This window comes from Trachurus trachurus, assembly GCF_905171665.1.
Source record: "Trachurus trachurus genome assembly, chromosome: 5".
Lineage (NCBI taxonomy): Eukaryota > Metazoa > Chordata > Actinopteri > Carangiformes > Carangidae > Trachurus > Trachurus trachurus.
In genome coordinates, this window is record NC_139896.1 from 5,901,101 (window position 1) to 5,926,329 (window position 25,229).

The 25,229-nt window shown below is 44.8% G+C and overlaps 2 protein-coding genes across 2 annotated transcripts; both read right to left on the reverse strand.

Moving 5' to 3' along the window:
• Nucleotides 1-336: 336 nt before the first annotated feature.
• On the reverse strand, nt 337-2,365 carry LOC310986116 (small ribosomal subunit protein eS26). Its single transcript, XM_083971883.1, has 4 exons — nt 2,292-2,365; nt 838-1,015; nt 602-732; nt 337-432 (listed from the first exon to the last, which is right to left on the reverse strand). Exons 1-4 carry the CDS (start codon nt 2,292-2,294, stop codon nt 397-399), a joined length of 348 nt encoding a protein of 115 aa, XP_083828009.1. The 5' UTR covers nt 2,295-2,365; the 3' UTR covers nt 337-396.
• A 4,703-nt stretch (nt 2,366-7,068) lies between these two features.
• On the reverse strand, nt 7,069-24,708 carry fkbp11 (FKBP prolyl isomerase 11). The gene is made up of 6 exons (XM_083971881.1): nt 24,336-24,708; nt 24,077-24,139; nt 20,806-20,893; nt 20,651-20,684; nt 20,465-20,535; nt 7,069-7,446 (listed from the first exon to the last, which is right to left on the reverse strand). The coding sequence occupies exons 1-6, from the start codon at nt 24,447-24,449 to the stop codon at nt 7,235-7,237; spliced, it is 582 nt and encodes a 193-aa protein (XP_083828007.1). The 5' UTR covers nt 24,450-24,708; the 3' UTR covers nt 7,069-7,234.
• Nucleotides 24,709-25,229: the final 521 nt, after the last annotated feature.

The window sequence follows — 25,229 nt, forward strand, 5'->3', positions numbered from 1 at the left end:
CTCTGTCTTGTTATCTCGTAGCGTGATGGATGTGCACGTCACAACTTGTCCACCAGAGCGTTGTGGAGTTGTTGGATTGTGTATTTGATGAGTTTGATGAGGGAAACCAAGAAATCCCATGAGCCTCCGTAGCGTAGCTCTGAGCAGCTCGCGGCTCTGCTCCACCGTTCTAAAAAACAGCTTGCATCAACAATTAAAGGTAACGAACCCACTGCTATGACTATAGGGATTATGGCAATGGGCCAATTTGCCAAAATGTTGAACTATCCCTTAAGACCCTGCATTTTATAGATTGATGTTATGATGTTCAGAATAATGAGCTTCACACTTTTGATCTTTTTTTGAAAAGAATTTTTTCAACTTTATTCAGGTGTACAGCATCTTCAAAACCTGTTTTTACATCGGCTTGGGGTTAGGTCTTGGTGCACCAGCCTGGAAACAAACACAAAAACACAAAAGACAGTTTTAGATTCATGAATTATTGATGTTTTTTTGTCAATAATTATATTACGAGACTTGGTGCTCTGATGTTGTTGTGTCTACTCATTTTAAATCAACACAACCATCGTTAACATTGATCACACTTGTTCTTTTGACTCACCGCGGGCCTGAACCTGGGTGGGGGGGTGCGGTCTTTCCTGGCCTCACAGGAGCGGTTCCTCACCACCTTACTGTGGATGGCACAGCTGACACAGTAGTGCAGCTTCACGTAGAGCTTGGGCAGCACGTACGCTGCAGAACGGACGACACAGGGACACGATGAGGGTCAATGTCATTTTTACACAGTTTATGAAGTGGAAATAAACTCAAAAAAATAATAAATAAAACCACACTCACAGTCAAAGACGCTGGCCTCAGAGATGTCTCTCACGGCCGCAGCCTCCACGATGTTCCTGATGACGAACTTCTTGATGGCCTTGTCCTTGGGGACGCAACGGGCGCAGTTGGTGCAGCGGATGGGCTGCACGTGGCCACGGCCCTTCTTGGCACGACCGTTATTCCTCCTCTTCTTAGTCTGTAAAAACACACACACACACAGGAAACAGTTAGGTCATGTAACCTGATTATGATCATTGAATTATTTAAAACAAGACAAAATGTACAACATAACAGTATTAGGAAATGTTTTTGTAGCTGTATTTGGATGAAATTAGCATATCTTCTTGGGGGGGGGGGGGGGGGCAGATTCGTCCTTAATAAAAAGGGCCTATACATTCAAAAACTTCATATCAACACAAGTGGCTTTACAAGCAAACAATGACTATGATTACTAAACCTAAAGATTCAAGATACCCTTGTTATCATCATCATGGTACTGGTGAAACAATACAAAAAAAACAGCCTGTCAAATATAAAAGAGTGATGACTTGTTGCAAAGTGTATTAAAATAACCTTATAATTAAAAACATTTAAAATAACCTCAAAATGGTCAGGATAAATAAATAAATAGTCCTTAAAAAGATAAAAACACTGGTGCAAAAGTAAGAATAGACAGACTATGGCACCTCCTGGGGGCTAAAGCTTGAGGATAATCAGTTTATTTCTTAAGTCTGTCAGACGATGGTGACAATTATAAGTGAGTCTAGTTCCAATAGTCATCAGCCAAACATTTAATTCAATATAATTTCACTATAAAGCTGCAAATTGCATTGTGAATTTACGGGAGAAACGTCTCATCATTGCAGCTGCAATCACAAATATATAACTAATTTCTGGCATCTAACTGCAGATTTACAACAATGCGCTTCCTCCAATAGTAAATAACGACTAAGAATACACACTACAACAGTCCAATCGACCATTAATAAGAGCCACAACAGTATATAATCTCATAAACAACACTGTACCGATGTCTATTAGTTGAATTCAGGCCTTTATCGATGTCTCGACTCATCAGACGCATGGGTTCATTATGATGTGTCGATGCTACTGTGAAATTAAACTGCCACATTTCTTATTGTGTTTTTTAATTAATTTGATATATTTTAGTCACAATAAATGAATAACACGTGTATTTTAGCTCATACTCCGCCGGTGTATTTGACCGCAGCGGCTTCAGCCAACGTTACAACAGGAACACATGCACAGCGCGGCTAGCATGCTAACAGCTAGCCGCTAGGCCCAAACTCGCTTTTTCTATCAATTTAACCAACATTTACCATCGATTCCACACGTTACGGTCGAGCTATGTGCTTATAAAGCCTAAAGAGACACAAAACTGTGTAACTGTTCGGGTGAAATATGAGTTTATTTCGGGTTTTGTGGCGCTGCCGCCGCTGAAACACACTCACCATGTTGCACGGGAAGCTGGAAAGAGGACCGGAAGAGGTTGAGCCGCGAGAAGTAGTGCGCTCCGCTCCGCCCTCTGATGTTCACAAGGAAAGAGACGACTGACTGGTGTATTTACTGTACTTTTATCTACTATAATGTTTTATGCTTAGTTTATAGTTGGAATAAATAAATAAATAAAATAAATAAATAATAATTACACATGTTCCTTCCGCAAAATAACATTTATAAACTTTTTTTTCTTCCGCGGAGGGATATCAGTGTTCATATACTGTATTTTATTCAGCAGTGAGGTAGTTCTCCGTCACTTTATCATCAGGAGAAGAAGACAGACAAAATTAATATCAATATTACAGCAATATGCTACATTATATTATGTAATAATATTACAGTAACTTACAAAAGTTTTTGTGACTTTTCAGATAGACAGACAGACAGACAGATAGATAGACAGATAGATAGATAGATAGATAGATAGATAGATAGATAGATAGATAGATAGATAGATAGCACCATAAGAGTAAAACACATACAGGCCAGAAACATCAGTAATATACAATTTAAAAAACAGAAGAAAAAAAAACATGAGTAAAAAGGAAACCTCAGTATGAGACCAACCCATTAGGACCAGTGTTGGGAACGTTACTTTTAAAAAGTAATTAGTTATAGTTACTAATTACTTCTCCCAAAAAGTAACTGAGTTAGTAACTCCACTACTTCACTATAATAGTAACTAGTTACCAGGGAAAGTAACTATTGCGTTACTTTTTCTTTCTTTTTTTTAAGTTTAAATATGTCGAAGAATTTGGATTTTTTTTTCTCTCATTTTTAAATTGTATTTTATTGTTTTCATATATTTCACTGATCGCAATTATGGAATGCGAGTGTGTGTTTTATTGAAAGCGAGGCTGGTGTGCCTATGAAAATAGGTTACAGTGGGCTTTTTAAGTGCTGTGGCTACAAGCAAATCTCATATTGTCTCTGTACAAAGACAACAAAGACCTTTTTAAATGTGAAAACAGCGGAGACCTATTCAAGATTCGCGTTTAATAACAGGCAAAACTTGAAATTAATTTATTCATGGCCACATTAAGTGAAATTATTAACTTTACCGATTATCCATCTGATTATCTGTCCTGCTGTGAGCGCACAACAGGGTATCTGCGGATCCTTAAAAAGTCTTAAAATTATTTAAGACTTGAACACAATAATTCAACAAATTTAAGACATTTTAAGACCTAAAATTTAGATTTTCACATTTTAGACTTTTTAAGACCCCGCGCGCATACCCTGTTATTTCATATAAAAGTTTAAGTGCATACATATTTTATGATGCTGTGTATTATATATATTTAAGACCATCTTAGAATTTTCTAATAAATTTAATACTTTTTGGAAAAATCACAAAAAGAAAGAGCACACGATTGGTCAAAAACTACAAATCCCACAATTATCTGGCCTCAACAATAACAGTAGTTACTGTAAGTAAGGGAGAGTGGAGCTGTAGGTGAAAAGAGGAAACAACGCCACGTCTGGTCCTGTTCTATGTTGTTCGTTCACACCGTCACCGTTTATTCGTTACGTCCGCGGTGTAAAAGGCCGTGACGCAAAGACGCGATTAGGCGCGAGACGCGATTAGGCGCGAGACGCGGTATACGCGACTTTTTTTTTTTTGCGACGCTACACCCGATTCTTTTATGGCGACGGGACCTTCGCGTCTTCGTCCTTTTCATCGTGTTTGGCGGGAAGACCCGCAAGGGGCTTCCCGCCAAACACGAGGAACGCTTTTTTTTCGCTCGAGTTTATACGCGCGACCAAACGCGAGATACGCGAGAAATGCGATTTATCGCTCGTTTTGACTTTGTGTAAATTCGCGTCTTCACGAGCCCGCCCATTTTCACTACAACAACAACATTTCTGCTCTCACCAACCATGGTTGAGGTCACAACGCTGCTGTAGCTGCTCTGGAAGAGTTCCAGCTGATGAGCTACAGAGACTTTAGAGTCTAAAGGAGCAGTGCGTCGCTGTGTCGGACTGTTTGGATTTAATGAAGAAGCTGCACAGAGTCAGGTGAGCAGAAGCTCAGGACAAACACTTCGCTCCGGGACATATGTAGCTACACCTCACATGTTCTTGTCTTTTACCTCAGGGAGATTAAAGTAGTGTCTGTTTCCACTTTCCCTCCGATCTCGGCAGCTTCCCTCTGCTAGTCTGTGTGTGTGAGGCTAAACTGCGTGCGTGTGTGGTTTGTGTACAAACTGAACACTGCCTCTGATTGGCTTAGCATGAAACCTTACTCTGCCTCAACCAATCAGCATCACTTATGCGCAGTGTTGGGTAGTAACGCGTTATTAGTAACGCCGTTACGTAACGCCGTTACTTTTTTCAGTAACTAATAACGTAACGCGTTGTTTTTTTAAAATCAGTAACTCCGTTCCCGTTACCAAACGCTGCGTTACTCCGTTCCTTTCCGTTCCTTTGGGTGAGGTTTTACAGCGGCACACACAATTCCTATAACATTTCAGCAAGTTTCATTGAATTGAAAGAAAGACAGAGCACAGACACTAAGCACTAGTTGGTGGCCGCCCTCTAGCGTCCCACACGTAATCAAACACACTACATGAAGAGGACTGGGCAGGTCAGAGCGATTCTCTGAGCAGGGCATGACGGCGAGCTAAGGTAACTTTGCTAACGCAGCATCCGAGACCGAAGCTGTGTCTCAGTTCAGGCTGCAGCCCCTGAACTGGGACACAGCTTGAGTCACAGCGCGCACACACCAGCACCCACTCCACCCGAGCAGCAGCGGTTAGAGTCCGACAGACGGACTCGAATTATGACGCCTGAAACGCTAAACACAGCTGATCGCTCTGGGTAAACACAGCTGATCGATCGATAAAAAAATACCGCTGGAGTGAATTTACTTCCGTCACTGAAAACAGTCTTAAACGTAACTGCTGACATCATGCAGCAATGCAGCATGATGATGATGGTAAAATTTTACAGATAAAAACCATAGACTGTAAAAAGAAGATAAAAACACGTGTTTCTTCATCAGCATCAGTAGGCTACAGAACTGAAATGAGGCTAGAGGGGAATTCAATCAACCTTTATTTAATGGGAGCATTGGGAAAAAAAACCTTTTAAAGTAACGAAAAAGTTACTTTCTCAGTAACGCATTACTTTTTGGTTTAAGTAACTGAGTTACTAACTGAGTTACTTTTTTATGAAGTAACTAGTAACTGTAACTAGTTACTATTTTTCAGTAACTAGCACAACACTGCTTATGCGGTTGTCTCGTCCCTCCCTCCTCCCCCCTCCCCTCACCAAAGGAGAGGAGGAAAAAAAAAACAGTTTAGCAGCTTCTGTGGCTGAGATGAGCCTTATTTATATTTATGATGATGTTCACAGACTCATCCAAGCCACACATACGTTTATACATTAGTTTCCATAGAACTGCTTGAAGATTATTAACTCTTGCAGCCACAACTATTTCCTTTCCATTGCACCATCTCCCAGCCAGGCCTAAATAAAATATATATACCGGTAATATAAAATAAAATAAAAAAGGGATGGAGTCGGCTAAAGACTTATGCCAAACAAACAGTACACTTATATCAATAATTGTGTCCCCAGAAACACCTCTATTTTCTGTATTTGTGTCTATATGTTTTCCTTATAGTTGCAGTGAGTTGAGCCTTCAGGGCCACCGTAGCTCTGCGCCTGATGATGAGTTTCTGTTGCCATACAGCTATCTGTTTGGTCTTTTAACGTATCTACAGTTAAAGTTGACGTCAGAGAGGAGAAACCTTCAGTTCAACATCTTTTATGTACAATTATTATTAATCTTTTTTTTTTTTTATATCCTCAACAATAAATCTCACGTTTCTTAATTCCCTCTTCAGCTCCACAGGAGTTGAACTCTGACACCTGATTGGAAATGAACCAGTTCTACGTCAGGCTCTTTATCGGCCCAAGGTTTAACTTTTTTCTTCTTTTTAAAAAAAAAATATTTGCCCCTTTTACAGATTCTGAATAAGCTGTTTTCTACAAGAAAAACTCTATTCAGCAGATTTTCAACTGACAATGTGTTTGTTCTTGGCCGTGAACTCTCTTCTCAGGCTGTTTTCACATTGTGTGTCCTTGTTTCTGCTGCATTCAAACCTCTTTTAATGGCCGATCTGGTGATAGAGCTTCTTTCTTTCTAAAGGAGTAAAAAAAAAAACTTCCATATTAAATACTGAAGTCAAACCGCGCTGCTCTCAGGTTCACCGGGTTTGTGGCAGCAGCTGCTCCTGGTTAAAACACAATCTGACACAGGAACCATCAAATTGAAGTTCAGAAGCTTCATGAATCTGTAATATATCAGTATCGGTCACAGAGCGTCTCTCCTCCTGGCCTCGACACCGTCTATTCACAGCAAATAATAACACATAAATATACAGCTCTGGAAAAAACTAAGAGACCACTTCAAAATGATCAGTTTCTCTGGTTTTTACTATTTGTAGGTTTGTGTTTGAGTAAAATTAACCACTACCAAAATTGAAATAAAAATATTGGTCTTTTAGAGCATTTATTGGCAGAAAATGAGAACTAGTCAAAATAACAATGATGTTTTAAGTCTTTCCAGACCTTGAATAATAATAATGCAAAGAAAACATGTTCATATTCATTGCTCAACAACACAAAACAAATATTTTAACTTGGGAAGAGTTTATTAATCAATTTCGTTGGGATAATGTCAATGTTTAATCCCAGCAGTGTTTTTTATAATCTTCTGTCTCATATAGGTCGAATGAGTTGTGTGAGTTTTTTTTAACCTTGAAACTTAAGAAACATTTGTAAAAGTGGTCCCTTATTTTTTTCCAGAGCTGTAAATAAATGAACTGAGAGGGGCAAACAAATACAATTAAAAAAGTGTTTATTTAAATAGTTCTGTGCCTCGTCCTCATTTCTTCTTGATCTTCTTGTCCTTCACCTTCTTTTTGCCGGGCTTCTGCTGGGCGTTGGCCTTCTGGTAGAGGTAAAGCCCCACCAGGCCGAGCAGCGTGGGCACCAGCGCCAGACACACCAGGGGGAACACGTCGTTCACCATCTTCTGCCACGGCGTCTGCTGCGTCAGAGAAACCACCTCCACCTCGAACTCCAGCGCAGCGTCACCTGAGAAAGGTCACAGCAGGTAAATAATTAAATACACACAGTTGTAGATATGCAACACGGAGAAAAACACCTGTTAGGATGTTAAACGGATAGCTCACCCAAAATTCAAATTTCACTCATTATCTACTCACCCTCATGTCAGCTAAGGGCTGGGAGAAGTTTCAGAGTCCTCCGTGGCTTCTCTGAGTTACAGGGGGGCTCCGTGCAGCACTGCATGTCCATATGACGGTTGCGAACGGAGCTCACTTTTCTTCGTCCAAAAAGACACACCAAAAAACATCCAAATACCTCCATAGTGCTCGTCTGTAATGTCCCTCTTGTATTGAAGCCCCGACATGAGAAATTGTTCCGGAAAAAATTAAATAAGTCTATGTTTTAAAGCAGAAGTAAGTGATATATTTGTGTTAATATAAGTCTTAAATAGTTGTATCTTCCGACAGCAATCACTTATATAGAGTGTTTGGACCGAAACACGGGTCTCTCAGTCACTCTGCTCTGCTCTGAGCCGAGGAGAAAACATTTATCGTATCCTACAGTTTTTATCCAATGAGGAGAGAGAACGGCATGCAGGGCTGTGTGTGCAGCCAAGGGACGCCGTGAATGTGGCGACGTAGGGACGAGGACTGTTATGGTGCGTTCAAGGAAACTCGTAACTCCTGTTTTTCCGACCTGTGAAGTTGTATCAGTTTGATCTGGTACAAGTTCACAGGTCGGAAGTTACGAGTGGCCGTTATAGTGACTTTCACAGGCAACAGGTCGGAAAAACACGAGTGGGTTGCCTGGAACGCTACAAAGTCGTAAGTTGTGACTTGAAGCTGTAATTTACGATTTCAAAAGCCGGCCTGGAACGCAGCATTAGCGAAAACGACCGGATCGCTTACTTCTGCTTTAAGCTTGTTTGTAGCGGAAGCTCCTCTTCCTGGTCCGTCCAAATCTCGCGTGATTTGCATTGACACCCAGTTCCGCTACAAACAAGCTTAAAACATAGACTTCTTTAATTTTTTTTTGAACAATTTCTCATGTTGGGGCTTCAATACAAGAGGGACATTACAGACGAGCACTATGGAGGTATTTGGATGTTTTTTGGTGTGTCTTTTTGGACGAAAAAAAGTGAGCTCCGTTCTCAACCGTCATATGGACATGCAGTGCTGCACGGAGCCCCGCTGTAACTCAGAGAAGCCACAGAGGACTCTGAAACTTCTCCCAGCCCTTAATTTCAATTTTGGGTGAACTATCCCTTTAAGTATGGATCTGAAGAGACTAAGGAGTTTATCTTATTAGAAAAAACGATAACCCTCTAATTTACAGGCCACTAATTACATAATAATGTCAAGAAATAGCAAAGAAATAACAATTAATTGCGTCACAATGTTTAGAAATAGCCTAGAAATAACAGTCAATTTCATAGTAAAGTTTTTCATAAAGGCAAAAGATTACACATGCTTTTCATGCTTTGAATTTTTTGGGAAAAGCAAGAATTTTTCTCCAACAGGGCTGTTTCTACTCAATCCATTGTTATTTCTTATGTATATTTCTTGACATTACTATGAAATTGATCGTTATTTCTAGGCTATTTCTAAACATTGTGACGCAATTAATTGTTATTTCTTGGCTATTTCTTGACATTATCATGTAATTAGTGGCCTGTAAATTAAAGGGTTACCGAAAAAACAGATGTTAAAGTTTTGATTTGGAGTCGTCATTTGCAGTTGAAAAAAGATATTACTGAAATATTTCTAATATCACAAATAATATAGTATCGAGACAATAGCATGGTGATAATATCGTATCGACACAAGCTGTCAGAAGGCAGGAGTCCCCGGGTTTTCAGGTTGCACAGAGCACGCGTCACTGATCTGGGATCAGATCCAATCTGCCAAGAAAGAGAAGAGGGATCTCCATGTAGTATGGCTGGACTTAGAGAATGCGTATGGATCTGTCCCACATCAGCTTATAAACTTCGCCCTAGACTTCTTCCATGTGCCAGCAGGTGTCAAGAGCATCATCGAGAGCTACTATGGTGAGTTGAAGATCTGTCACACGCTGCAAAACTATACAACTGGGTGGCAACAACTGGACAGAGGAATAGCAATGGGATGTTCCATCTCACCCATTCTATTCACTGCTGCGTTTGAGGTCATTCTGATTGGCGCAAGGACGATGGCCAGAGGAGTGCGCAACAGTGCAGGGCAACGCTTACCACCTCTGCGTTGCTTTATGGATGATGTCACCAGCCTACTGCAGACAGCTGTTTGCACATCGCGACTCCTCAAAAGAATAGAAGAACTGCTGTCCTGGGCCAGGATGAAAATAAAATCTGCCAAATCACGCAGCCTCTCAATCCGCAAAGGTAGCCGAGTGGACTCAGTCTCTTTCCAAGTGGCAGGAGAAAGAATCCCGGTGCTAGCCGAACAACCAATCAGAAGTCTGGGGAGAGAATATACAGCAGAGCTCAAAGACAGGCACATGGCAACAGCAGTCAAGGACCAACTGAAGGAGGGCTTGAGGAGGATCGACCAGAGCTACCTCCCTGGTAAATATAAGATCTGGTGTTATCAGTTTACATTATACCATCGTATAATGTGGCCACTCAAGATGAGCGAGATAACATCATCAACAGTTACTAAGCTTGACGCCACAGCTAATAACTACATCAGGAAGTGGCTGGGACTTCCAAGATGCCTTTCAGAGACCGCTCTGTTTGGAACAAACGCGCTGCATTTACCAGTAAAGAGCATCGCTCTTGGTTACAGGCTGGAGAAGACCAGGCTGGTGCTCGAACTGAGGCAGTCAAGTGATCAGCTGGTCAGGAATGCTAGCGTCAAGATCCGAACAGGGAAAGCATGGAAGGCAGAAGACTGTGTGGACAGTGCCATTTCAAGACTGAAGCACCAAGAGCTGGTCGGGAAAACCCAACAAGGAAGGTGTGGGCTGGGCTGGGGAGAGCCTCAGAAGCTGTGGTCCAGAGCTTCACTAAGTGAAAGAAAGAGGATGGTGGTGACAGAAGTGATGAGAATGGAGGAGGACAGGCTCCTGGTCAAGTCAATCAGCCAATCCCAGCAAGGGCAGTGGACAAAATGGGAGGGCATTCTCCCTAGAACGATGGGATGGAGTGACCTGTGGAGGATACCTCAAGCAAGATTGAGCTTTCTAATCCGAGCCACATATGACACCCTTCCAAGCCCAGCCAATCTAGCCCGATGGTTTGGCTCGGAAGAGAACTGCAGCCTATGCGGAAGGGCCCAAGCCACACTCAATCACATCCTGTGCGGCTGTAAGACCGCCTTGGCACAAGGTCGTTTCAGGTGGCGGCACGACCAGGTGTTGAGGAAGCTGGCGGAACTTACAGAGAGCAAGAGAGTCATGGCAAATAGGCAAGCCCAACATCAGCCTCAACATCAGCCTCCTGTCCGATTCATAGCAGCAGGTCAGTCCTCACAGAATCACCCCACTCAGAGCAAAACATCAGTCCTGGCACCAGGAAGCGACTGGTTAATGAGAGCCGACCTTGACTCACAGCTGAAGTTTCCCACGGACATTACCATCACCACACTTAGACCAGACATGGTCATGTGGTCGGCAGCTGAGAGAAAGGTCCTGCTCATTGAGTTGACGGTCCCATGGGAAGGAGCAATTCAGGAAGCATATGAAAGAAAGAAGCTACGGTACGCAGACCTTGTGGCGGAGTGTCAGCAGAGGGGCTGGAGAGCAACAACTTACCCAGTGGAAGTCGGCTGCCGTGGCTTCGTGGGGCTTTCAACCAAGCGCTTCCTGAAAGACATCGGCTTCTCAGAAACAAAAGCTCGAAAAGCCCAGAAAGACCTCTCTGAAGAAGCGGAGAAAGGGAGTTTCTGGCTCTGGTTACGTAGAAGAGACAAGAGCTGGGGGACTAAGTCAGCCACATAGTAGAACCCGAGCATCCAAATCCAGCTGCAGGGAGCGGCAGGGAGACGTCCCTGACCGCTGCCCCACCATCCTGAGATGTACTGGAAGTAAAGGGGCGAAACATCAGTGAAGGATGGCATCCAGCTGAGGACCCTGCAGCTGGTACCTAGGCACTGGCGGAGGTGCAACAAGCAGAAATGCTAAGCAGGTATTACCACCAACCTGTTAATTAAAATGCCTTTCTGGGAAACCAGTGACCACTGCGAAGAGAGCAGTTGGAGTCCAGGGAAGACTGGAGGACGGTCAGGAAAAGACTGACTGACAGCAGGGAAAGACCGCAATCGGGGTAGGAGGGCTGGTTACCCTTCCTACAGGCCTGCACTAAGGCCAACCCAACCTAACTACAAGCACGAATAAGAAAAGACAGCCCAGCGGTCCTCCGAGAGGTGGGATGGAAGAAGGACCAATCAGGACAGATTCTACGGTAACGAACGGAACGGCAATGGCAAACGAGAAGATTCTAAGGTCCTGCAAATGTGGTTGGACGAAGTTAACAACGCTTAGAGGCTTGAGAATTCACCAAGGGAAGAAGAAGTGTCTCCAGGATGACCAGACGCAACCTTGCACTGTTAAGGCAGGTGAGACAAGAAGGGCACGGAGCCAGGTTGAGCACCACAGTACTACCGAGCCCCCTGTTGTAGACGGTCATATTCCATCAGAACCCCTTGACACCAACTCCCCGGTGAACTACCAAGCAGCAGAAAGGGCCCCAGCAACAGAAGAGAGAAGGAAGGAAAAAGAGCCTGGCAGGAAGAATAAGATCAAGTGGCCAAAAGCAAACGAGACAGAAGTTTGGAGAAGACTGGACGAAGACCTGGCAGCCATTCTGAACTCACTCAGGGGCAGCGCAGAAAGCAGAGTGAACATCTTCAGTGATATCATATACGATGAATGCCTCAGCAGGTTAGGCCTAATCGAGAAGAAGGAACACAAGCCCAAAGCCAGGAGTAGAAGGGAAAAGGAGATCTTCCAGCTCATAAAAGACCGTAGAGCACTACGCAAGGCATGGAATAAGGCGGAGGAGCGGGAGAAGGAAGGTCTGAAAGCCTTGTGGGAGCAAATCAAGAGCCGCCTAACATCACTCAGGAGGGCAGAACGGATTAGAAAAAGGAGAAAGAGGAAGGAGAGTCAACGTTCAAAATTCCTAAAAGACCCTTTCAAGATGGCCAGAAGTTTGCTAGAGGAGAAAAAGAGTGGTAGGCTGGCCATGGCAAAGGAAGAACTCGAGGACCATGTAAGGAAGCAAATGTCAGATCCGGAGAAACACCTCCCTCTGGGATCCCCTGGCCATGTGCCCCAACCAGCTGCACCAGTCTGTGAGTTTGAGATGGCTCCACCAAAGCTGAGTGAAGTGAGTGCTATTGTCAAAAAAGCAAGATCAAGCTCTGCCCCCGGGCCAAACGGGATTCCCTATAAGCTCTACAAAAGATGCCCTCAAGTCCTGAAGGAACTCTGGAAACTGATGAGAGTGGTCTGGAAACAGCAATGTGTGCCTGCAGAGTGGCGGAGAGCGGTGGCCACTCTCATTCCAAAACAGCAAGAAGCATCTACTATTGAGCAGTTCCGAAGCATCGCGCTGCTCAATGTAGAGGGAAAAATCTTCTTTGCAGTGATTGCTAAGAGACTGACCAAGTACCTACTGCAAAACAACTATATCGACACAAGCTGTCAGAAGGCAGGAGTCCCCGGGTTTTCAGGTTGCACAGAGCACGCGTCACTGATCTGGGATCAGATCCAATCTGCCAAGAAAGAGAAGAGGGATCTCCATGTAGTATGGCTGGACTTAGAGAATGCGTATGGATCTGTCCCACATCAGCTTATAAACTTCGCCCTAGACTTCTTCCATGTGCCAGCAGGTGTCAAGAGCATCATCGAGAGCTACTATGGTGAGTTGAAGATCTGTCACACGCTGCAAAACTATACAACTGGGTGGCAACAACTGGACAGAGGAATAGCAATGGGATGTTCCATCTCACCCATTCTATTCACTGCTGCGTTTGAGGTCATTCTGATTGGCGCAAGGACGATGGCCAGAGGAGTGCGCAACAGTGCAGGGCAACGCTTACCACCTCTGCGTTGCTTTATGGATGATGTCACCAGCCTACTGCAGACAGCTGTTTGCACATCGCGACTCCTCAAAAGAATAGAAGAACTGCTGTCCTGGGCCAGGATGAAAATAAAATCTGCCAAATCACGCAGCCTCTCAATCCGCAAAGGTAGCCGAGTGGACTCAGTCTCTTTCCAAGTGGCAGGAGAAAGAATCCCGGTGCTAGCCGAACAACCAATCAGAAGTCTGGGGAGAGAATATACAGCAGAGCTCAAAGACAGGCACATGGCAACAGCAGTCAAGGACCAACTGAAGGAGGGCTTGAGGAGGATCGACCAGAGCTACCTCCCTGGTAAATATAAGATCTGGTGTTATCAGTTTACATTATACCATCGTATAATGTGGCCACTCAAGATGAGCGAGATAACATCATCAACAGTTACTAAGCTTGACGCCACAGCTAATAACTACATCAGGAAGTGGCTGGGACTTCCAAGATGCCTTTCAGAGACCGCTCTGTTTGGAACAAACGCGCTGCATTTACCAGTAAAGAGCATCGCTCTTGGTTACAGGCTGGAGAAGACCAGGCTGGTGCTCGAACTGAGGCAGTCAAGTGATCAGCTGGTCAGGAATGCTAGCGTCAAGATCCGAACAGGGAAAGCATGGAAGGCAGAAGACTGTGTGGACAGTGCCATTTCAAGACTGAAGCACCAAGAGCTGGTCGGGAAAACCCAACAAGGAAGGTGTGGGCTGGGCTGGGGAGAGCCTCAGAAGCTGTGGTCCAGAGCTTCACTAAGTGAAAGAAAGAGGATGGTGGTGACAGAAGTGATGAGAATGGAGGAGGACAGGCTCCTGGTCAAGTCAATCAGCCAATCCCAGCAAGGGCAGTGGACAAAATGGGAGGGCATTCTCCCTAGAACGATGGGATGGAGTGACCTGTGGAGGATACCTCAAGCAAGATTGAGCTTTCTAATCCGAGCCACATATGACACCCTTCCAAGCCCAGCCAATCTAGCCCGATGGTTTGGCTCGGAAGAGAACTGCAGCCTATGCGGAAGGGCCCAAGCCACACTCAATCACATCCTGTGCGGCTGTAAGACCGCCTTGGCACAAGGTCGTTTCAGGTGGCGGCACGACCAGGTGTTGAGGAAGCTGGCGGAACTTACAGAGAGCAAGAGAGTCATGGCAAATAGGCAAGCCCAACATCAGCCTCAACATCAGCCTCCTGTCCGATTCATAGCAGCAGGTCAGTCCTCACAGAATCACCCCACTCAGAGCAAAACATCAGTCCTGGCACCAGGAAGCGACTGGTTAATGAGAGCCGACCTTGACTCACAGCTGAAGTTTCCCACGGACATTACCATCACCACACTTAGACCAGACATGGTCATGTGGTCGGCAGCTGAGAGAAAGGTCCTGCTCATTGAGTTGACGGTCCCATGGGAAGGAGCAATTCAGGAAGCATATGAAAGAAAGAAGCTACGGTACGCAGACCTTGTGGCGGAGTGTCAGCAGAGGGGCTGGAGAGCAACAACTTACCCAGTGGAAGTCGGCTGCCGTGGCTTCGTGGGGCTTTCAACCAAGCGCTTCCTGAAAGACATCGGCTTCTCAGAAACAAAAGCTCGAAAAGCCCAGAAAGACCTCTCTGAAGAAGCGGAGAAAGGGAGTTTCTGGCTCTGGTTACGTAGAAGAGACAAGAGCTGGGGGACTAAGTCAGCCACATAGTAGAACCCGAGCATCCAAATCCAGCTGCAGGGAGCGGCAGGGAGACGTCCCTGACCGCTGCCCCACCATCCTGAGATGTACTGGAAGTAAAGGGGCGAAACATCAGTGAAGGATGGCATCCAGCTGAGGACCCTGCAGCTGGTACCTAGGCACTGGCGGAGGTGCAACAAGCAGAAATGCTAAGCAGGTATTACCACCAACCTGTTAATTAAAATGCCTTTCTGGGAAACCAGTGACCACTGCGAAGAGAGCAGTTGGAGTCCAGGGAAGACTGGAGGACGGTCAGGAAAAGACTGACTGACAGCAGGGAAAGACCGCAATCGGGGTAGGAGGGCTGGTTACCCTTCCTACAGGCCTGCACTAAGGCCAACCCAACCTAACTACAAGCACGAATAAGAAAAGACAGCCCAGCGGTCCTCCGAGAGGTGGGATGGAAGAAGGACCAATCAGGACAGATTCTACGGTAACGAACGGAACGGCAATGGCAAACGAGAAGATTCTAAGGTCCTGCAAATGTGGTTGGACGAAGTTAACAACGCTTAGAGGCTTGAGAATTCACCAAGGGAAGAAGAAGTGTCTCCAGGATGACCAGACGCAACCTTGCACTGTTAAGGCAGGTGAGACAAGAAGGGCACGGAGCCAGGTTGAGCACCACAGTACTACCGAGCCCCCTGTTGTAGACGGTCATATTCCATCAGAACCCCTTGACACCAACTCCCCGGTGAACTACCAAGCAGCAGAAAGGGCCCCAGCAACAGAAGAGAGAAGGAAGGAAAAAGAGCCTGGCAGGAAGAATAAGATCAAGTGGCCAAAAGCAAACGAGACAGAAGTTTGGAGAAGACTGGACGAAGACCTGGCAGCCATTCTGAACTCACTCAGGGGCAGCGCAGAAAGCAGAGTGAACATCTTCAGTGATATCATATACGATGAATGCCTCAGCAGGTTAGGCCTAATCGAGAAGAAGGAACACAAGCCCAAAGCCAGGAGTAGAAGGGAAAAGGAGATCTTCCAGCTCATAAAAGACCGTAGAGCACTACGCAAGGCATGGAATAAGGCGGAGGAGCGGGAGAAGGAAGGTCTGAAAGCCTTGTGGGAGCAAATCAAGAGCCGCCTAACATCACTCAGGAGGGCAGAACGGATTAGAAAAAGGAGAAAGAGGAAGGAGAGTCAACGTTCAAAATTCCTAAAAGACCCTTTCAAGATGGCCAGAAGTTTGCTAGAGGAGAAAAAGAGTGGTAGGCTGGCCATGGCAAAGGAAGAACTCGAGGACCATGTAAGGAAGCAAATGTCAGATCCGGAGAAACACCTCCCTCTGGGATCCCCTGGCCATGTGCCCCAACCAGCTGCACCAGTCTGTGAGTTTGAGATGGCTCCACCAAAGCTGAGTGAAGTGAGTGCTATTGTCAAAAAAGCAAGATCAAGCTCTGCCCCCGGGCCAAACGGGATTCCCTATAAGCTCTACAAAAGATGCCCTCAAGTCCTGAAGGAACTCTGGAAACTGATGAGAGTGGTCTGGAAACAGCAATGTGTGCCTGCAGAGTGGCGGAGAGCGGTGGCCACTCTCATTCCAAAACAGCAAGAAGCATCTACTATTGAGCAGTTCCGAAGCATCGCGCTGCTCAATGTAGAGGGAAAAATCTTCTTTGCAGTGATTGCTAAGAGACTGACCAAGTACCTACTGCAAAACAACTATATCGACACAAGCTGTCAGAAGGCAGGAGTCCCCGGGTTTTCAGGTTGCACAGAGCACGCGTCACTGATCTGGGATCAGATCCAATCTGCCAAGAAAGAGAAGAGGGATCTCCATGTAGTATGGCTGGACTTAGAGAATGCGTATGGATCTGTCCCACATCAGCTTATAAACTTCGCCCTAGACTTCTTCCATGTGCCAGCAGGTGTCAAGAGCATCATCGAGAGCTACTATGGTGAGTTGAAGATCTGTCACACGCTGCAAAACTATACAACTGGGTGGCAACAACTGGACAGAGGAATAGCAATGGGATGTTCCATCTCACCCATTCTATTCACTGCTGCGTTTGAGGTCATTCTGATTGGCGCAAGGACGATGGCCAGAGGAGTGCGCAACAGTGCAGGGCAACGCTTACCACCTCTGCGTTGCTTTATGGATGATGTCACCAGCCTACTGCAGACAGCTGTTTGCACATCGCGACTCCTCAAAAGAATAGAAGAACTGCTGTCCTGGGCCAGGATGAAAATAAAATCTGCCAAATCACGCAGCCTCTCAATCCGCAAAGGTAGCCGAGTGGACTCAGTCTCTTTCCAAGTGGCAGGAGAAAGAATCCCGGTGCTAGCCGAACAACCAATCAGAAGTCTGGGGAGAGAATATACAGCAGAGCTCAAAGACAGGCACATGGCAACAGCAGTCAAGGACCAACTGAAGGAGGGCTTGAGGAGGATCGACCAGAGCTACCTCCCTGGTAAATATAAGATCTGGTGTTATCAGTTTACATTATACCATCGTATAATGTGGCCACTCAAGATGAGCGAGATAACATCATCAACAGTTACTAAGCTTGACGCCACAGCTAATAACTACATCAGGAAGTGGCTGGGACTTCCAAGATGCCTTTCAGAGACCGCTCTGTTTGGAACAAACGCGCTGCATTTACCAGTAAAGAGCATCGCTCTTGGTTACAGGCTGGAGAAGACCAGGCTGGTGCTCGAACTGAGGCAGTCAAGTGATCAGCTGGTCAGGAATGCTAGCGTCAAGATCCGAACAGGGAAAGCATGGAAGGCAGAAGACTGTGTGGACAGTGCCATTTCAAGACTGAAGCACCAAGAGCTGGTCGGGAAAACCCAACAAGGAAGGTGTGGGCTGGGCTGGGGAGAGCCTCAGAAGCTGTGGTCCAGAGCTTCACTAAGTGAAAGAAAGAGGATGGTGGTGACAGAAGTGATGAGAATGGAGGAGGACAGGCTCCTGGTCAAGTCAATCAGCCAATCCCAGCAAGGGCAGTGGACAAAATGGGAGGGCATTCTCCCTAGAACGATGGGATGGAGTGACCTGTGGAGGATACCTCAAGCAAGATTGAGCTTTCTAATCCGAGCCACATATGACACCCTTCCAAGCCCAGCCAATCTAGCCCGATGGTTTGGCTCGGAAGAGAACTGCAGCCTATGCGGAAGGGCCCAAGCCACACTCAATCACATCCTGTGCGGCTGTAAGACCGCCTTGGCACAAGGTCGTTTCAGGTGGCGGCACGACCAGGTGTTGAGGAAGCTGGCGGAACTTACAGAGAGCAAGAGAGTCATGGCAAATAGGCAAGCCCAACATCAGCCTCAACATCAGCCTCCTGTCCGATTCATAGCAGCAGGTCAGTCCTCACAGAATCACCCCACTCAGAGCAAAACATCAGTCCTGGCACCAGGAAGCGACTGGTTAATGAGAGCCGACCTTGACTCACAGCTGAAGTTTCCCACGGACATTACCATCACCACACTTAGACCAGACATGGTCATGTGGTCGGCAGCTGAGAGAAAGGTCCTGCTCATTGAGTTGACGGTCCCATGGGAAGGAGCAATTCAGGAAGCATATGAAAGAAAGAAGCTACGGTACGCAGACCTTGTGGCGGAGTGTCAGCAGAGGGGCTGGAGAGCAACAACTTACCCAGTGGAAGTCGGCTGCCGTGGCTTCGTGGGGCTTTCAACCAAGCGCTTCCTGAAAGACATCGGCTTCTCAGAAACAAAAGCTCGAAAAGCCCAGAAAGACCTCTCTGAAGAAGCGGAGAAAGGGAGTTTCTGGCTCTGGTTACGTAGAAGAGACAAGAGCTGGGGGACTAAGTCAGCCACATAGTAGAACCCGAGCATCCAAATCCAGCTGCAGGGAGCGGCAGGGAGACGTCCCTGACCGCTGCCCCACCATCCTGAGATGTACTGGAAGTAAAGGGGCGAAACATCAGTGAAGGATGGCATCCAGCTGAGGACCCTGCAGCTGGTACCTAGGCACTGGCGGAGGTGCAACAAGCAGAAATGCTAAGCAGGTATTACCACCAACCTGTTAATTAAAATGGTGATAATATCGTATCGCAGGACCTCTGCTGATTCCCACTCCTGGTTGTTAGCACCTTCTGTTTACATAAAATTGTCTGTTACATGACGTCTGAAAAAACAAACATGGGTCATCAACATACAGGTCAAAAGTTTTAGAAAGCCCTACATTTTCCAGTTTTTTTATTGAAATTTAAAGGGATAGTTAAACATTTTGGCAAATTCGCATATTGCCATAATCCCTATAGTCATAGCAGCAGGTTCATTACCTTTAATTATCGGTGCATGTTGTTTTGAGATCTGCGGGGCAGAGACGTGAGCTGCTCAGTGAACACAATGGAGGTGAACGGTACAGGTCCCCTGTCCCTCATCAAACTCATCAAATACACAATCCAACAACTCCACAACGCTCTGTTGGACAAGTTGTGACCTGCACATTCACCACGCTATGAGATAATCATGTATAATTTTGTAACATTACAACACATGAAGCAAATACGGTACTCAGAAATACTTGCGCTTTTGAAATCACTCCGCCCAGCTACCGTGTCTGGAATGTAGTTCCGGCTGCATTTACCTCTAAAACAACTCTGTCTGGTAACGTTGTGTTATTATCTCATAGCGTGGTGAATGTGCAGGTCACAACTTGTCCACCAGAGCGTTGTGGAGTTGTTGGATTGTGTATTTGATGAGTTTGATGAGGGAAAACCAAGAAATCCCATTAGCCTCCGTAGCGTAGCTCTGAGCAGCTTGCGGCTCTGCTCCGCCGTTCTAAAAATAGCTTGCACAGACAATTAAAGGTTATGACAATGGGCCAATTTGCCAAAAATGTTGAACTATCCCTTTAAAATGCATTATTTTCAATAAAAAAAACTAGAGACATTGTGATTCTCTGAAACTTTTGATCGGTAGTGGATGTATTCATAGTGAGTCAAGTGATTATTTTTGTTATAAATAAATCCTACAATAATAACACACTGAGCTGCACTGGAAACTGGATATTATCAATTATAAAAATACATATTATACTATTTATACTATTTTGATGTTGTAATTAATTACACACTTCACTACTGTGTATTAATCCGCAGCTGAAAGTAGTTCCCAACAAAAATAAATGTGACCAGCTGTTTAAAGAAATCGCTGAAAACACGACACGTTGTACTTTTAATTTAAACTGTGCTGATGTTACGCAAACAGTGTGCGATGCAGAGCTGTGTGTGTGTGTGTAGACGCAGTGATATGAACACAACACACACTGTGTTGTCGACCTCTTCTTGTGCGTCTCAGTGTTACCTGGGATGGTCGGAGGGTATCCCTTCTTTCCATAGGCCAGGGGAGAGGGAATAGTGGCTTTGATTTTTTGTCTGAATGAAGAGAATAAAGAAAAAATAAAACATAAAAGTTATTTTTTAATCACACACACACAACCATTAACTTTGTTGTTTGTTGAACAGTTGAACCTTCACGTCTCTCTCTTACCCTTCACACACACCGACCAGGCTCTGCTCCAGCCCTGATAAGAAAGTTATACACAGTCAGTCAGCAAACACAGCAAAGTGAGTTCACATCACACTCGGCAGCTGCAGCTTTAACCTCCACAAAACTAAAACTCTGCTCCCGACGTGTTAATTTACCAGCGATAACGGTTCTCTTCCCGAGCTCCACCACCAGAGGGTCCCGGGACAGAGACGAGTCGATCACCTTCCCGTCCATCAGCTTCCCCTGAAACGTCACAGACACGACAGAGCCCGTTAGTCTGGTCCTGCATAGTTCCTCTTTAAAGGGATACTTCACCCAATTTTCTCCTCACCGTCATGCCAAGGAAGGGTTTGGAGAACTTTCAGAGTCATCAAAACGCTTTAGGAGTTCCAGGGGGGGTCCGGCTGGCAACGGGTTTTCATATAATGGCGGCGGATAGAGTTCACTTTTGAATCGTCCAAAACACACACTATGAAACATCCAGATACCTCCATACTGCTCGTCTGTACTGACCCAAGTGTCCTGAAGCCGCCACATGGAAAAGTTGTTCGGAAAAAAATAATGTGATCTCTGTTTTTATCCTTGTTGTAGCAGTAGCTCCCAGTGGCTGTGTGAGATTTGCTGCGAGATGTTCATTCGTCTTTGTAAACCATTGGATGTTTGATGTAAACACGGAAGAACATCTCGCAACTTTTCGGCTTCAGGACACTTGGGTCAGTACAGACGAGCAGTATGGAGGTATCTGGATGTTTCATAGAGTGTGTTTTGGACGATTCAAAAGTGAACTCTATCCGCCGCCATTATACTGTATGAAAACCCGTCACCAGCCGGACCCCCCCTGGAACTCCTAAAGAGTTTTGATGACTCTGAAAGTTCTCCGAACCCTTCCTTGGCATGACGGTGAGTAGATGATTGGTGAATTATCGATTCACCAAGTATCCCTTTAAGTATCTGTGAACATTTATAGATAACAAACTGAGTTTCAGTGATAAAACCGACTTCATCTACAGTAAAAAGGATGTTTTTAAAAAGGAAACTGAAGGGGTTGAGGGTCAGGTTGGGCGTTCTGGTAAGAGTGTATATCAACCTGATGTCGACAAATAAATAAACAAACTTAAACTAAAAGACGGCAGGGAAGAGAGTTGGCTGCAAAAACAAAAGCCACCAGACAGATGACCTCTATGCAAAGAGCCTGTCAATCATTAATGACAAGACACGCCCCCGGTCCCCTCAGGGCGGCGCTATAGAGCACCTCTGGCAAAGAAAAGTGATCTATAAGGGCTCCTTTGTCCCTGATGCCATCAATAAAATTAATTAATCAAGATAATGAGTAACCCCTGTACTCCCTGTACCTTGTACTTCTGTGTTTGTTCAATGATATACTGTATTTGTTGTTTTGTGTAATCTCTGTTTACAAGTCCGTGTTTTTATGTAAATGTCTGAACAATAAAGTTTTTTCTATTCTATTCTATTCTATTCCAAACAACTTTATTTCTAGATTCAAGATCGCATACTAATGTCACTGTATAACATGAGAAATACACAATGACATAATGCATGCTCCTCCTGTAAAGTGCTTAAAAGAGGACACACAACATCACACACTAAAAATAAATAATGTATAAGGTTAATAAAAGGAATACAAAATAGATAGAAACCAAGAAATCCCATGAGCCTCCGTAGCGTAGCTCTGAGCAGCTCACGGCTCTGCTCCGCCGTCCTAAAAATAGCTTGCACCGACAATTAAAGGTAACGAACCTACTGCTATGACTATAGGGATTATGGTAATGGGCCAAATTGCCAAAATGTTGAACTATCCCTTTAAATGAGGCAGTAAAGGAGAGATGACAGTATAAATTTAAATATAAGTTTTTGTCTCTTTAATTAAAAGATGTGAAAGTGATGAAAACCTTTAGATATTTACATTTATTTACCCGTCGGTTTGTTAAAGCTCAGCTCAGGTTTCATCATCACCTTCACGCTGTGATGTCATCAGGTCGGTGGGTTTCCTTCTGTTATGTCGACGTAACGACGGTGAAACTCTGCAGCTGCGTTTAGTGCGTTATTTATTTCCTCCTGTATATATAGAATAATGTGTGCGAGCGTTTGTCGACTGTATTGTGTGTTGTGTGTTTTTCAATGAGGCCTCCGCCACAAACTGGCTGTTGCCAAGGTGACTAAAGAGACTCAGTGTAAATGTCACTGTTCATATGTTTTCATGTATGTGCAGTAATTATGATGGAGAAAAAAACCTTATATGGAGCAGAACAAAGAGTCTTTATACGGAAATAGTCTCAGAACAGAAGGTAACTTATATGTTATATGTATTTTATAATATATATATAATGAAAATGTCATGATATTTAATGATATGATGTTGTACCAACTCTTTGATATTGATTTTTTTAATCAATACTTCACATGGCGACAGTAGTTTTTCTGTATTATATTAATACACATATTTATCCTTCACTTTCATTTTTACTATATGTAAATTAAAGTCTACATGAAGCAATATGAGACAGAAACTGAGCCTGTTTACAAGTTTAATTTCTTACTGGTTATCTGATCCTTTCTGTAAAGGAACAGATGTTAATTCGTCTGTTCAGTTTCAAAAACAGGATTTATTACTGTGATGTAAACTCACCTGTTTCGACAGGCTTTTAAATTGCATGATAACTAATTATTGTGCTCACTGTCGCTGTTTTCTATTTGTATTCTGTGTTTTAAAATGAAGCACTTTATGACTTTGTGCTGAGAAAAGTGCTAAATAAAGAATTATTACCATCATGTAGGATTTTATAGGACTGTTCTGAGTCTGAATGGATAAAAATAAACTGTATTTGTACACACAGTAACAGTATATAATATAATCTCCTCTCTGGGTTAAGGTTTACTGATGAAAAAGTTTAGTTTTGCATGTATTTCCAGGTATTTCTTGGAGAGTATTTGACAAATGAAGAAGAAATTACTTGATATTACACTTTTTTCCCCTCTTTTTTTTTTTTTTTTTGCAAAAAATCATTCAGTCAAACTTTTTTAAACAGCTGCAAACTGGAAACCACTGAGTCTGCACTAAAAAGCATGAGACACACACACACACACACACACATGCTGCTGTTACTGCTGACGTGTTGCACCGCCCCACTCACTCCATAGTAAAAGCAGGACACGCGCACACACACACACACACACACACACACTCATTGAACCCACTATCTGTCCCGTGGTCAATCAGAGGACCGTCTCTCTCTTCCAGCTGTTAACCGCACATCTGCTTATTATGTGTGTAGTCTATGTAAACGCACGGCACCAAAGCTCCAGCGGTGCCACATTGACGCGGCAGCTGTGTTCGTCACCGCTCGGACTCGAACCCGGTCCACAAGTAGCAGCAGTTTGTTAGTTTTTTAGTTTCTGTTTTCTCACCGTGTAGTGGATCTGCAGCGTGTCTCCCATCGCGGACAGGACGGAGCAGCTGTCCGGCTTCACCTGGACACACACACACACACACACACACACACACACACACACACACACACACACACACACACACACACACACACACACACACACACACACACACAGTTAACACCACCGCTGCACTGCACGCACCGATCCTCAAGTGTGTTTTATATTTAAAAAAAAACCCCATAATAATAACATAATAACACACGCGCACACTCACCAGAGTCTCCACGTGCAGCTCCTCGGCCGGCGGCTCTTCTTCTGCCCGCGCGAGGCCACAGGTGAGAGCAGCAGCGGCCGCGAGCAGCAGGAAAACACCGCGCGACCGGATCATAGTGAAGTTATGGAGCAGAGGGAGAAGGAGGAGGAGAGGAGGAGAAGAGCTGCTGCTGCTGCTACAACTACTTCCGTGTGTCAGAGAGAGAAAGAGAGAGAGAGAGAGGGAGCTGCACGTGCACGCCCCCACTCACTCAGGTATCTATCTAACGCTGATGTGGTCAAACCCACAGATGAGATAAGGACTCAGTCGCGGTCCGTGGACGTTGTCCCGACACCTGGTGGCTCAGTCTCCCTCCCTGCAGCAGAGCAGCGCCGCTTCATTCATTCATTCATTCCGCCTCTCACATCCCAACCAGAGGGGAGAGACCAGACCGGAGCAGACAGACCTGCCCCCCTCCTCCCTCATCACACCGCCACGTAGCCGCCGCTGCTCCACCTCGTCCTCCACCGGGACTCGCTGCTGCTGCTGCAGGATCGACACGGAAGTGATGTCACAGCTTCACAGAAAAACTGCTTTTTAGCTTTTAACTCCTCATTTGTTAACAGAAATGTTTTATCAACTTCACTACACTACAAGGAATGTCATGTTCTTTTATTATCGCAAAAAGAAGGACACTGATGCATATTTTCTAATAGCTACTTTTTTTTTTTTTTTTTTTGTCAATCCCACACACAAATGTACATTTTCAAGTAAAAAAACAACAATTTCTTGGTTTTTCAGTCAGAGTTTGAACAGTATGTCTCAACTCTCTTCGGTCTACAAAACAAAAAAGCTGTAAAACTAACATATAGCCTACGTATGTACTGCCTTTAATGTCTTTAATTGGTAGCCTAA